The 14687-nt window shown below is 54.5% G+C and overlaps 1 protein-coding gene across 1 annotated transcript in view; it reads left to right on the forward strand.

Annotated features, from left to right (window-relative positions):
* Positions 1-14687, forward strand: part of Lamc3 (laminin subunit gamma 3) — a 53696-nt gene that overhangs the window by 27543 nt on the left and 11466 nt on the right. The window contains exons 12-22 of the mRNA XM_038337198.2: positions 398-622; positions 2776-2964; positions 4982-5227; positions 6086-6239; positions 6870-7012; positions 7494-7672; positions 8692-8833; positions 9705-9910; positions 10293-10369; positions 10930-11064; positions 13307-13454. Coding sequence (XP_038193126.1) covers positions 398-622; positions 2776-2964; positions 4982-5227; positions 6086-6239; positions 6870-7012; positions 7494-7672; positions 8692-8833; positions 9705-9910; positions 10293-10369; positions 10930-11064; positions 13307-13454 — 1844 coding nt within the window. The remainder of the gene's footprint in view (positions 1-397; positions 623-2775; positions 2965-4981; positions 5228-6085; positions 6240-6869; positions 7013-7493; positions 7673-8691; positions 8834-9704; positions 9911-10292; positions 10370-10929; positions 11065-13306; positions 13455-14687) is intronic.

The following is a 14687-nucleotide window of genomic DNA, read 5'->3' on the forward strand; positions in this document are numbered from 1 at the left end:
CATGCACATCTTGCAGTCTGGTCCCTCTCTGCCCCACCCACCTGGATTAATCAAGATCTAACAATGCTAGCCTTGTGCATTGTGGCACTGAGCTGGCCCAAGCGCCATCATCTGGCGCTGGGTCTAAACTCATCTGCTCCCGTTGCTCCCGATTCTTTTGCCTGTCGTTTTAAAAGCTACACTTAAAACCTGGCATAGTAGCCGTGCCTGCAATCCCAGCACTTTAGAGGGTCAGGCAAGAGATAGCAGTCTGAAGGCGGCTGCACCGCAAGACTGTGTCTCAAAACACAAGCGAAAATAACAGCTGACTCCCAGGCCGCCTTTGTATGCGTGGGCCTGTCTCACAGGTGCCAGGGAGACATGCATGGAGGTCTCCCCTTCTCTTCCCATTCTACAGGAGCAGTGGCCCTGTGTGAAGTCCAGCTCACCTCGGCCCGGGCCCAGCGAGGGCTTGCCCCTCCGGCCTCTTGGGTGGAGTCTTGCTCGTGTCCCCAGGGATACACAGGCCAGTTCTGTGAATTCTGTGCTCTGGGATACAAAAGAGAGATACCTCGTGGGGGTCCCTACACCAGCTGCATCCCCTGCACCTGCAACCAGCATGGCACCTGTGATCCCAGCACAGGTGAGTCCCGGAATCCCACCCAAGGCCCCCTTGGCTGTACATCCAGCACAGTGTGATGAGACCTGGCCTTCACAGGTGGCTCTGGGGGGACATAGGCTCTGGTCTGTCCTTGCCGTGCTACCTGGGCTTCTCCTGAGCGGAACACAAGTGCCAGAGGCTTCGACCATCTGCAAAGGCCTGCCGTCAGCCTCCCTGCAGGGGTCTGTCTACAGCAGTGGGCAGGCCTGGGAGGGGCTCCTCAGGGCCTTACTACTTGGCAGGTGCTATGAGCAATGGTAGAGGGATTATCAGCACAGATGGTGACGAAGGAAGATGTTCAGAGGGTCATGCAGGTGACAGCAACTGTTGGGTGTCAACCCCGAGCCACAAGCCTACCATCCTCCTCGTCGTGGCTGTGGCCTTGGGAAAGTCACTCCCTGGGCACCCCATTGGTACAGTTCAGATGGTGATAGTATGCACACAGCCCAGGCTGTGCACAAAAGGCCACGTGAAGGTCAGTGAGTCAGGAATTGTCCAGACTTCAAAAATCAGCCCTGCTTTGCACCAAAGCTCAGGGGTAGTTGACCAGGTGAGCTGAGGAGTCTTTTCCTGGGAGAGGCAGATATGGGAAGCCATTCCCTTCCTCCCTGGGGTCGGCACTACATCTTTGACTCCTGCAGACATCGGAGTGGTATGTTCTCCATTACTGTCCCATTCTCTAAGACAAGGACCTCATAACTGGTAGGTGGCAGAGACACACTTCCCACCAAACTGAGGTGAGGGTGTCATTCAATAGAGCTATTCCCCACACCTGGAGAGGAGCAGAAGCCTCACCGGGGGTCACGTGACCAGGGGCTCTTAGGGGACAGACACAGGCTTCTCCACCTCTGTACCACAGGCCTTCACCCTGCTGTCTCCACAGAACAGATGGGGTCTCTGTCACTCTTGATACACAGAGCATCATCTACCCATCCTGCGCCGGGCAGACATCACCTATCGAGCCTAGATGAGGCCTCCTAATCCTTTCCCACTTAATGCTCCCTGCAGCTGCTATTGAGGAAACAGAATCTTCTCATGAGATAGAACTGGAACTAATTTTTCACCCCCACTGAGCCCTTGACTCCGCCGCAACTTTCCATTCCATATAAGCAAGCCTTCATTTGTAAAATAGGTGGAGAAGCTGGTTGGAGAAACAAGCCTGAGGGTGTAGGACTGAGGCAGGAGCCCTCCCCTGAGCTACTTATCCAGGGAATGAAGATCCCTTTTTCCTTCCAAACCTGGCCAGACACTGCTGGTTGCCTCCTGTAGGGGGCAGTCTTGCATTCCTTTCTGTCCCCATGGCCCGTTGTCCCCTCTAAGATGCCAGGCACTGAGCAGACACTAGGGGCTGCTGTACTGGAGAAGGGGTCTGTGATGTCCTGTCCAGGCATCTGCAGGCAGAACAGAGTTGTCATACTGACAATCGGTGTGTACTCATGGTCACTGCACAGATGAGCCCTCCCGAGGCTGGAAGCCTGGGCCAGAGCCTCCTTAGGTGGGTCCTTCGGGATGAAGAGGACACAAGAGCAGAGATGATGTCCCTTCCACTGCTCTGAGATACAAACAAGTAATGCGACAGTACCCAAGCTTCCTCCCTGGCTCTAGTACTCCGTCCTTGACTCCTACAGACATACCTGTTGTGTGGCCTTTCCATCCTCTAAGACAGGGATTTGAGGTGCAGGGTGGCCACACGGCCAATAGGTGGCAGAGCTGCACCTTCTACTATGGCTTAGATTGTTTTCCCAGGTCACGCAGGCATGGTGGACACGAACCCAGGCAGTCCGGTTCACCTGGACCCTTCATCCCCAGACCCTGCTGCCTCCGGTTCTTACTAGTCTACCAGGATGTGCCCCATGGCTCCTCCACCAGGATACTCACTGTTGTCCAGGCTAGTGGCTCTCAACGTGTGGGTCACAACCCCTTTGGCAAACCTCTATCTCAAAAAAAAATTTACATTACGTTTCATAACAGTAGCAAAATTACAGTTATGATGTAGCGGCAAAAATAATCTATGGCTGGGGTCAGCACAACGTGAGCAACTGTATTAAAGGGCCGCAGCGTTAGGAAGGTTGAGAACCGCTGCTCTGGGGAGTTCTGGGCCAAGGTGACTGACCGGTATTTGTCTTGCTCTGTAGGGATATGCCTGTGTGGCCACCATACCGAGGGTCCTTCCTGTGAGCGCTGCATGCCAGGTTTCTACGGCAACGCCTTCTCAGGCCATGCTGATGACTGCCAGCCCTGTCCGTGCCCTGGCCAATCAGCCTGCACAGTCATCCCAGAGAGTGGGGAGGTGGTGTGCACACACTGCCCCCCTGGCCAGAGAGGTGAGTGGCCTGTGCTCTATTTCCCAGGGAGATCAAACTGGATGCTCCAATCCTGCCCCAGCTCTAGCTGAGCAGTCTGGGGTTGGGTGTGATGGGGGAGAAAGAGCCTGATCTTAGGTGTGGCAAGCATGACTACTGGGAACAGTGCAGACCTACCTGGGCCTTGGCCGTACAGAACTGACCCTTGAAAGACCCTTATATGGGCCTTAGAGCTTGGCTCATGGCTTAGGATGAAGCCAGGGGACCCGGGATCCTCACTGGGAAGATGGGAAACCTCAAGGCAAACCTCTCATGTGTCAAAGGAAGGCTCAGCTCGAAGGTGCTTGCTGAACAAGAAGGGTGGCCCTACTCAGACTCAGAACCCATGTAGAAAAAGGCCGAGAGCTGCGGCACATGTCTATCCTCTCAGCACTGGGGAAGCAGAGGCAGGCGATCTCTGTGAGTTCGAGGCCAGTCTGGTCCTCAGAGCGAGTTCCAGGATAGGCTCCAGAGCTACACAGAGAAACCCTATCTCAAAAAAGAAAAAAGAAAGATTGATTGAGGGTGATCCCCAACATCTACTTTTGGTCTTCATACACACACACATATGTATACACACACAAACATACAGGCGCATGCATACACACACACATACACACACGGACAAGTGTACACACACATGCACACAGACACATGTATACACACACGCAGGCACCTGTTCACACACACATACAGACAGACACGTGTACACACATACACGGATTTTCAGTGTTAGTTTTTAGGAAAGTCTATGGGTAACATAAGGGAAACAGAGCCTTCCCACACCCAGGCTCCATGCTCCTGCACCCCCGCTCCCTGCTGCAGAGCTGATGCTATCCCCAGAGGTACACTTAATGGCATTTGAAATGTCTACATGCCCCACAAAGTCACCCACTTAAAGTGGACAATTAAATGGCTATTGGTATATTACATCATTAATTTTTATCATAATAAAACCTATATCATAAAACTGTCCTCCTTAGCCATCATTTTAAGCACGTGATTCATTGGCCTCAGGGGCCTTGGCATTGTACGCTGTCCCCTGTCACCGTGCAGTCCCGTGAGCTCTGTGCCTGCTGAACTGTTGTTTGACCCCCCCACCCCACTCCTCTCCACTATTTGACTATGCCTCTGAATTTGACTGTTTAGAGTCTTGTCTAAGCAGAAGCGTGCGTTGTCCTTCTGTGTTACTTGGCATCTGGCTTTGTGTGGGATTGGTGTCTGCCCGAGTGGCCTTGTGGAGTGTTCTGCTCATGGGAGCTTCTTCTGAAAGCAGCTTCCTGTCCTGCAGTCGCCCGAAGGTTGGCTGGATGGACTCTCAGGGAACACCGAGCCTGGCGTGTGTGGGAGAGTCCCACAGTTGGACTCTACCCCACGGGCATCACGCTTGCCCTGCGTCTCTACCCATGTTTGACCCCGGTGTGGCTCCCAGAGCCTTCAGAAGTGAATGAAGCTCTGACGGTGAGGGCAAGAGGCTGGCATGGTGGTCAGGACACTCCTGAGAGGGCACATCAGGGAGCAGCTGCTACCGCCAGAAGGAACCATCCTGGGAGGGCCTAGGGTGACTTACAGATCAGGGACTTCTGCCAGCCTCCAATTCCACATCACCTCCCAGGGCCCTTCCTTGGGAGAGAGTAGCATGCAGCTTGTCCGGTCATCTGAGCTGAGCCTGAGTGACATCCTTGTGACGCTGTGGAAGCTGCTGGTGAAGGGGAAGGATAAGGGTGGACACGTGGGTACCTGCTGCTGCTGAGCGCTTAGCGTCGAGTGCTTTGCACAGGTAACCGTGTCGAAGCCTCTCAGCAGGGCGCCTAGAGAGTTGTCCTCACTAGGCAAGGAGCACTGTGGCTTGCCCGGGGCCACACCACCAGGGGGTGGTACTCTAGGACCTGGCTGCAGGCCAGCTTGAGTCAGAGACTCTGCTCACCTTCCCAGAAAAATGACAGATTTACTGCACCCTTGTGAGCCAGAGCTCCAAACCTGCCCCTTCCACACACAGGACGGCGTTGTGAGAGCTGCGAAGATGGCTTTTTTGGGGATCCTCTGGGACTTTCTGGAGCCCCCCAGCCCTGCCGCCAGTGCCAGTGCAGCGGGAATGTGGATCTCAATGCGGTCGGCAACTGTGATCCTCGTTCCGGCCGCTGCTTGCGCTGCTTGTACAACACCACAGGCGCCCACTGCGAGCGCTGTCAGGACGGTTTCTATGGGAGCGCTTTGGCCACCAGGCCTGAGGACAAGTGTGCACGTGAGTACCCACTTCCCAGACCCGTGGGGTAAGGCACGGGAGCCACTGTCCTCAGCCCTCGTTCAGGACCCACACAAAATGCTGAGAGCGCTACTTAGGCAGGCCTTTTGCCTTCTCTGTTCTCTAGAAAACATCAGGGTTTGTTCTTCCCCAAGGCCTCTTCAGTGCTGGCAACTCATAAGCTCTGATCCTACAGTGTCGTCCCCCCCCTCCACCCACCCCCGTACTGCTCATTCAGCACCATCTTGCATCTGCCCTTAGCACATAAGGCTGATGCAAGAATGGGGAGGCCATGCCTCGTCTCATGTGCCCCCTTCCCTGCCTGGGTTGCCCTCCACCTTATGCGTGTCAGAGGGTCACAGCCTACATTTGAATTGGATTCCTGGAAGTTCTGCATCAGAGCAACTCAGCTTTCCCCCATCCATGTCCTCAGAGCCCTTTCACACAGGGCCGGCCACACCTCACTGTGGCTGTAGGAGTCCCTCCAGGGAACCCCATTCTGGCATCGAGAAGGATGCCGTACTATGGTTCCCGGGAGAGAAGTGTGTGGCTCCAGATGGGGCTGCCAGGCTCTTCCTGCGTTCGGCAACCACATCGCTGGCCCTCTCTCCAGCCTGCAGGCTTGAGACGGACTTGGGGAAGGGCGGTCTACACCCCCTCTTCTGGGCTGGCTCACCAAGGACCTGGCAAAAGAGCTGAGACCCAAGCTTGATAAGGGATCCTCAAGCCTTTTCCAGGAGGGTCTCAGGAACATGGCCTGTGTGACCATCATCTCTGGGGCTCCCTTGGCTTCTTGGCTTCTGCCTGTACCCCTAAAGTTTAAGCAAATGATTCCAACATCCTTTTTTTGAAACCTAGCCTGCAGCTGTGAGCTGAGGGGCTCAGTCAGTGAGGAGATAACCTGCAACCCAGTGACCGGCCAGTGTGCCTGCCTGCCTCATGTCACCGGGAGGGACTGCAGCCGCTGCAGTCCTGGCTTCTACGATCTCAAGTCTGGGAGGGGCTGCCAGAGGTAGGGGTGAGACTGAGAGTGCCCTGGGATGGGGTTGTCAGGGGTAGGGGTGAGGCTGTGAGTACCCTGGGAGGGGCTGCCAGAGGTAGGGGTGAGGCTGTGAGTGCCCTGGGAGGGGCTCTCAGAGGTAGGAGTGAGGCTGTGAGTTTACTGGGTGTTTTGGCTCAGGGAAGAGGGCACCATGGAGCCTCAGAGAAGGGCCTGGTCTGGAATGTGTTGTCCCAGGCCCTTTTTCACATCCACGGTGCCCTCCACCAAAGGGCATGAAAGCTTAGTCTCTGGGTATCAGATTCCTGGCTCTGCCAACCCTAGAGGCAGGTCAAGAACAGCCCAAGGGCTCGGCAGGTGGGCAGGCGGCTGGTTTGGTCTGATTCTCTGTCTCAGTGACAGGGATCACTGGGTGGCCTTTTGACCACAGCTCCTGAGACAATGTGTCAGCCTCAAAAGAAGACTCTGGGGAGGCTGAAGTAGTGGTGACTGTACTTGTGTGGCTCCTTGGCGCCCTTAGTGTGGATTTCAGTGACTTTCCAGACCCGTGCCAGTGACTTGTGCTCCCCTGGACACAGGCAACCGTCAGAGGCTGGGTTAAGGGGTGGCAGCATCAACCTTCATACTTGCTTCTTGTTACAGCTGTAACTGCCACCCACTCGGCTCCTTGGAAAACAAGTGTCACCCCAAGACTGGCCAGTGCCCCTGCCGACCCGGCGTCACAGGCCAATCCTGTGACAGATGCCAGCTGGGTTTCTTTGGCTTCTCCATCAAGGGCTGCCGAGGTGAGCAAGCCGTATCCCGCTGGGCCGTGGGAGGGAGGACTCAGGTCTCCTGCTGGAGATGACCACAAGAAGCAGGGATGGTGGGGGAGATGATGGGTAGCCGCTGGCTGGTTGCCTGAGCCTGGCCCTAAGAACATGGGGCGTATGAGTGCGAGAAAGTCGGTGTTGTAGGTCACATCTGTGACCACCGAACTCTTGTGTGTCATCAGGCACCATGCCACATGTGAGCCACTGTTTCCTCACTGTACAGCTAGTACCTTGGCAGTTCTGGGGCTCTGGGAATATTGCAATAAGTAAGCCTTAAGGCTAGGTTGCCGGCTCTAGCCTTCTAACCTTCTAATCAGTCTGTGGCATGGAGCCCTGGAGTCTGCATTTGAGGACACACGGGGGTTGTGGGAATTTCCAGGTGGGGTTTGAGGATTCGGGGTCGGAGGTAGGAGATGAGTCTGAGCAGTCCCCAGAGCTGGCTTCTGTCCCCCAGACTGTAGGTGTTCCCCGCTGGGTGCTGCTTCACCTCAGTGCCACGAGAACAGCACATGTGTGTGCAGGCCAGGCTTTGTGGGCTACAAGTGTGACCGCTGCCAGGACAATTTCTTCCTCGTGGATGGTGACACAGGGTGCCAGGAGTGTCCCACCTGCTATGGTCTGGTGAAGGAGGAGGTAAATTGCTATGCCTAGACTTCCCCACCTCCAGAGAGCACCAACTCCATGCTGTGGACCAGAAGCTGTCTGCTCATTCACAGACCTAGAGCCTTTTATTCTTGCTGGCCACCTTCTCCTGAGTTCCCCCAGCCTCCTCATTCCAATTCCCCTGACCTTCATCTGGTCCTCCTGTCCTGGATGGGGCTCTGAAAACATGCGGTGCTGCGGGAGAAAGCCGCATGTCCTGAGCTCTAGCTACGAGCGCAGAGAACAAGCAGGCCAGGCCCGTAAGCAAAGCTATTTCCAGTTCTGCAGGACAGTGTGCATACTGCACCGCTGGGTAAATCAAGCTACCACATGGCTTCCTGCTGCCTGGAACAGTTTTTCTTCCAGACGAGGTCACCATCCACTTGTCATTAAGAAAGGCATAGAGGCTAGGTGGTGGTGGCGCAGACCTTTAATCCCAGCACTCAGGAGGCAAGAGGCAGGCGGATCTCTGTGAGTCCGATGCCAGCCTGGTTTACAAAGCGAGTTCCAGGACAGCTGTTATACAGAGAAATCCTGCCTTGAAAAACGAAATCCCAAACCAGAAATACAAAACAAACAAAAAATAGCAAAGAGGGTGGTATCTAAACAGGAACCACTTCCAAGGTTGACCTCTGACCTCCAACACATGCACCTCCCCAGGCAAACATATATGCATATGTGCACATACAAGCACATATACACGCAGGTACTTACACACCAACCTTCCCGAGGCTCCTTTTCTCACCTTCTGTCCCTTCCTCAGTAGCACAGGGGTGTGGCTGTCAGGGTGGCAGCAGGTGCTAGGCTGAGAAGGGAAGTAGTTGGTGAAATTGGTGAAGTTGGGCAGACAAGACAGGCCCTAGGGGCTAGCGAGTCCTTAGCTCCGAGACACACACAGGATTGGAAGGGGAGGAACCATGGAAGGGGTGGACTAGGCAGAGGCCAGGGACAACTCCCAGCACCTAGAGATCCCAGCCTCATTCAGTTTTTCTCCCCATTTGTCCCGGCAGGCAGCCAAGCTGAAGGCCAGGCTGATGCTGATGGAGGGGTGGCTGCAGGGGTCTGACTGTGGCAGCCCCTGGGGACCACCAGACGTTCTTCAGGGAGAAGCACCTCGGGGGGATGTCTACCAAAGTCACCACCTACTTCAAGGTACAGGGAACAGGAGAATGGGAGGTGAGGGTGCTGGTGGGGCCCCGGGCTGGCTGGACGCTTCGGGAGCTCTTAGGACAGTCATGACACCATAGGCCTATCCTCCCATGTTCCTAGCACATCTGGGACGATATTGACATGGGTCTCAGTCCCCTGCCTCATGGGTATGAGTCTTCTGCCCCCTGCCCTGCACTGATTTTAAACTCAAGGCAAACCCGGGCTGGGTTCATTCATTTTAACCATTTAACCACACCTTCGCCTGGGGCGCTGTTCCAGGTGCTGAACCGGTAGAGTCCTGGTGGGGGGCGGGGGTGGCTTTTGGCCTGTTTGCTCCACGGCCGAGTCTCTGGGCTGTGTTTGGAATGTCTCAAAAATGATTAGCAACTAAGAAAAGCAGACCTGTCATTAAACCAGGTGAAATGTGGCCTTGGGGCACAGGAAACTTCCCGAACGTTGAGACTGGGTTGCTCCCTTTGTACAGCTGTGTTTGCAAATAGCTGTGCTTCAGCTGCTGGCTAAAGGTGAGGCAAGTGCCTGTGCACTGTCAAATGAGGGAGCAGTCAATTGTGAACCTCAGTGAAGAGTCACAGCACTGAATTAGTTGGGGGTCCACTGCCAGCCCAGATTCTGGAGCTACTCACTGTGGTTTCACAGAGCCTGCTTCCAAGTCTCTGTATGTGACTGGCTGGCTAGCCTTCCCTGGGCCTCAGCCTTGGCAGCTGTCAAATGGGCAAGTTTCTCCTTTGGAGTACTGGAGGCAGGGGCAGAGTGGCACTGGGGGTCCAGCTGTGCCTCAGACGAAAGCCTAGTGAAGGGTCTTTTGTGTAGAACCTCAACCAGCGATGATCACTGATTCACTCGCTCTCCACAGAGGCCCGGGAAGCCTTCCTGCAGCAGGTGGTGGACCTGGAAGGTGCCATGAAGGCCACGTGGAAGCAGTTGCAGGTGCTGAGAGGAAGCGTCCACTGTGACCAGCCTGGAGCTCAGAAGACCTGCGCCCAGCTGACGGAGCTGGGGGAGGCATTGCGGTCCTCAGAGGAGGGGGTCCTGCGTGCAGCCTCAGCTCTTCCGTTTCTGGTACCGTGGTCTCCCCTGAACCCTGTTTCTGTTTCCCCTGGAGCCTGTATAGGACTCTGCCCTAGTCCTGCCCTTAATCATTTGCCCATGGTGTGGTATATGCCTTAAAGGATGCTTGGTGTCACACTGGGTCTCATCTACTGAGAGAGAAAGGCACTGTTTGCAAAAGTCAAATGTATTTCCAGTAGACAGTGAACGCATAGTGGCAGGCCGTGTCACTGGGCTTTTTGTGCAGCCATGCTGATAACCAAGTGCTGGTGTCATGGTTAGCTTTGTGCATTTTATAAAGTTATTGACACCATCCTATTCTACCCAGTCAGTTAGCCAGCTGTGACCCTTGACCTTCCAGGACGAGCCTCAGTTTCTTCCTCTGTTCTTTAAGGTGAGTCTTCAGGAAGGATCCAGCCCACCCACCAATTGGAGCCATCTGGCGTCAGAGGCCCACATCCTTGCTAGGAGGTGAGCCCTGAGGTTCCAGGATGTGGGGAACTGTGCCCATACTGTTGACATGGGGGCCAGGCCTTCTTGGACAGGCTCCAGAGTCAGAGTTGGTCTCTAGGAGCTAGGACCAGAGGTGCCTAAGAGCCCCTCATTGGGGAGTAAATATTACCAGTATGGGAAGGGGTTTGGTGGTGTGGAGATGGAGGTGCAGACATGATGGGGAAAAGCTTGCTCAGTGGAATGCATCTCAGTGTCTGGTGGCTTTTTAAAAAAAAATCCACAAGTTTATTGAGATGCAGTTCACGTGGGCCTGGGAAGACTGGACTGGCCTTGAACTCAGAGATTTGCCTGCCTCCTGAGTGCTGGGATTAAAGGCGTTCGCCACCATGCCCAGAATATTTTCCTCTTTTTTTTAAAAAAAAAAAAGATTTATTTTGGGGGCCGGAGTGATGGCTCAATGGTTAAGAGCATCCCTGCTGATGCCGCAGTGGCAGGTGGACAGAACAGAGTCTGTCCAGCAGGAATCTGGACACCATCTCTGCGTGTGCTCTTAGTGATTGTCGTGTCAATTCACGCAGCCACCAGGACACAGCCACCAAGATTGAAGCTGCTGCACGGAGGGCCCTGCTCACCGCCAACACCAGCCATGAGCACCTGTGGGATCTGCTGAGAGGGAAGGAGGCCTTGGCGGCTCGGTGGGAACTGGAGGACAGGTAAGGCCTCCACAGCTGTGTGGAGAACCTTGGGCTTAGCTTCCAGGAGCCACAGAACCAGCCAGAGGTCAGTGCCTCCAGAAGCAGCTCCTCTGAGCCTGAGCCCTTTAGGGTGTCTTGGGACTACACTCTTGTAGAAATGAGGCTCTGACAGAAGGGGTGGACAAGGTGGCTAATCTCTGCCCCACAACATGTCCTGAGGGCATCCCGTCAGCTGCAGGGTGGCGTCTGTCCTGACTCTCTTGTTGCTGCTCCCTGCCACAAGCTTCCTTCCCTGCCTCTGGAGGCCAGACATCTGGGCATCTCTGTTCAGCCTTGAGCTAGGCAGCATGGCAGGGTGAAGTTGTGTGACCCACCTCCAGAGCTGGCTGCTATGGAGTGGTCGCTCAGCTAGAGGCCTCACCATTAATCAGTGGAGAGTAACACACAGTATTAATTATACAAAACGATTTAAAGGTGGACAGGTTTATTCTGCTCACAGTTCATGGGAGTTCTTCCTCCATGGTGGGGGAGACATTGTTCCTGGGATTGGGGTTACAGCCTGTGCCCCGACAAGCCAAGTTCAGTCACCCATCCTTGATAAGCCAATTAAGAGGCCTCATTAATAATGAAAAGCAGAAAAAGGAGCTTTATCGATGTGGGTGCATTGGAAGGAGGGGCAAAGATATCCAGGGGAACTCGTTAGAACCCCTTTGGGTCCTGAGGAGAGGTTACTGTCTAAGCTGTCCTGGTCAAGGTGTGGCCCTGTCCACTGAAGACCCATTATTCTTCTGGCTCCTTTTCCTTTGATCTTCTGGGGGAAAAGATCTTTTCCCTCTGCATGGTTCACACTGTAGGCTTTCCTCTCTGCATGGTTCGCACTGTAGTCTTTCCCCTCAGGCTGGTTTCGATTGTATGTTTTCCCCTCTGCATGGTTCAGACTGTAGACTTTCCCCTCTGGATATTTGGCCCGTAGGCTTTCTCCTCTCCAAGCATTGGACTCCCGAGGGAATTCTAACCCTTGGGGTCCACAGTTCCAGTAATCTGTAACAAAGTGAGGGATATGAGGGATTCAGAATACGTTCATCTCTGTTCGACCAGTTACAACACAGCTCCATGTGGGCATGGGGCAGGAACAGGAGGTAGGCTGGTCACATTGCACCTATAGTCAAGAAGCAGAGAATAAACAGGAAGTGGGTCAGGGTATAAAATCTCAAGGCCCTCCCCCGAGTGACCCACTTCCCCTAGCAAGGCTCCATTTATTAGAGGTCCCACAAATTTCCCAATGCCACCAACTGGCGACTAAGTGATCAAACAGATGAGCTTCTAGGGGTTATTTCACATCTAAAGGTCGGCAGCAGGGCACGGGCAATCAAGATCGCAGCGTAGGCCACAGTCCTTCCATCCCAGGTAGATTCCCCTGCAGCCTTCCAAGAGGCTCCAAGGGTCTGCAGAATGTGTCATCCTTGGGTGCACTGGAACCTGGAGCCTGGGCAGTGTGGCATGCTCTGACTGAATAAGGAGGTAATGAGTCTGCTCACTTGAAAGCTTCAGAGATTGGAGAGATAACTCAGCTATGAAGAGAACTTGTAGAGAAGCTAAGTTCAGTGTCCAGCATCCACGTTAGTTTCCTTACAACTACCTGGAACTCCAGCTCCAGGGGATCCAATAATTATCACCTCTCTGGATATCTGCACTCACAGGCAGGCAAACACACACATACACACACACACACACAAAATCACACACACACACAAAATCACAAACACCCACCCACACACCCACATACCCACACCTGAAGATCACAGCTAACTTGTCGGTTCCCTGAACATCTGCACTCACAGGCACGCAAACAAACACACACACAATCACACACACACACACAAAATCACACACACATACAAAATCACAAACACCCACCTACATACCCACACACCCACACCCTGAAAGCGGAAGATCACAGCTAACTTGTCGGTTCTCTGGACATCGGCACTCACAGGCAGACAAACACACACACAATCACACACACACAATCACACACATACACACCATCATAAACACACACACCCTGAAAACTGTAGATCACAGCCATTTTCCCAGGCCAACTGCTGGGTCCTGACTTGCACAGGGTTTATTCTGTCAGGAGGTAGGAGAGGGCTTTACAGGTTAACAGCTCCAGCCAGCGGCTCTGATAGAGATAGAGAGGGGTGTCCTACACCCTGTTCAGTGGCTCATTCCAACATCTTGACCTCTTTCCTCCCAGGTACCAGGAGGTGCAGGCAGCCCAGACTGCCCTGGGCACAGCTGAGGCAGAAGTGCTGCCCAAAGCTGAGAAGGCACTGACCACTGTGAAGCAAGTCATTGGTGATGCTGCCCCACATCTGGGCTTGCTGGTCACCCCTGGAGCAATGGTCAGTTCAGCGTCCCTGGAGATCCTTGTGGGGTGGCAGTGAAGGTTCTAGATCATGGAGAAGCCAGAGGGTCATGCAGAGGTGGTCAGGGATTCTTGTTAACTGGGAAGTGGCCTACTCAGACAGGCAGGGCTCAGCTAGTCTTCCACACCAAGGCTGGAACTGTGACGTGAACAAGGACATCAGAGAGGTGGGGATGATACACTCCCAGTTCCCACACCAGCAGTGACCTTGGCCAAGGATTCCCTTCCCCGAGTCTCAGCCACCAGGGACCCTCTGTCCTGTGGACTCAGGCTCCCTTAGCTTAGTTTTGGAGGTGGGAGCTGGAGGGGGTCCAGTCAGTCCTTCATTCAGCATTCATCACGTCTCTACACCCTGCCAAGCTTGTCTGTCGGGTAATCCTGAGATCTCCAGCCTCAGAAACCCGGCTTTAACAGGGCACTAAGCCGGCTCATTGTGCAGCTCACGGGGAAAATGTGTGCCCGGCATGCTCAAGGACCTGGGTTCCACCCCCAACACCAAGGAAATCAAAACCAGAAAATGATCCAAACACAGTTGGGACACAGGCTACTGCCTCATGGCTTCCCCTGCTCTTCTCACGTGCAGCAACCTGGATGACCCGGACACTGCCGGGGGCTTGGGATCACACACACCTCTGCCTTTCTAACAGCTGGAACACCCTGCACTCTGGAGCACTTGGTCAAGGTTCAGGAGGAGGAAGAACTGCGGGCTTGAGGAGGGAAGTTCACCTTGGGAGGAAGAAAGGCAGTCCTACCCGAGGGTCAGAACAATTAGCTGCAGTGTCCCAGGGCTACATAGCTAGAAATTGGTAGGGCTGGGGTCTGAGCCTCCAGTGACAGGTTCTCCCAGTCTGACTTCTCTGCACACCCCTTTGTTCTGCCACTACCCTGCCCCTGGGGTATCTCAGGTGCCTGGGACAGCAGGAAGTACTCTGGGGCCAGGGTTAAAGCTCCAGTTCTGGACTAGTAGCCACAGGCTGGCCCTCAGCACAGCTGGGCACAGGCTGGCCCTCAGCACAGCAGGACACAAGCTGGCACCTCAGCACAGCAGGGCACAGGCTGGCCCTCAGCACATCTGGGTACAGGCTGGCCCTCAGCACAGCAGGACACAGACTGGACCTCAGCACAGCTGGGCACAGGCTGGCCCTCAGTGCAGCAGGGCACAGGCTGGCCCCTCAACACAGCTGGGCACAGGCTGGCCCTCAGCACATCT

The sequence above is a fragment of the Arvicola amphibius genome, chromosome 7 (genome assembly GCF_903992535.2).
Source record: "Arvicola amphibius chromosome 7, mArvAmp1.2, whole genome shotgun sequence".
NCBI lineage: Eukaryota > Metazoa > Chordata > Mammalia > Rodentia > Cricetidae > Arvicola > Arvicola amphibius.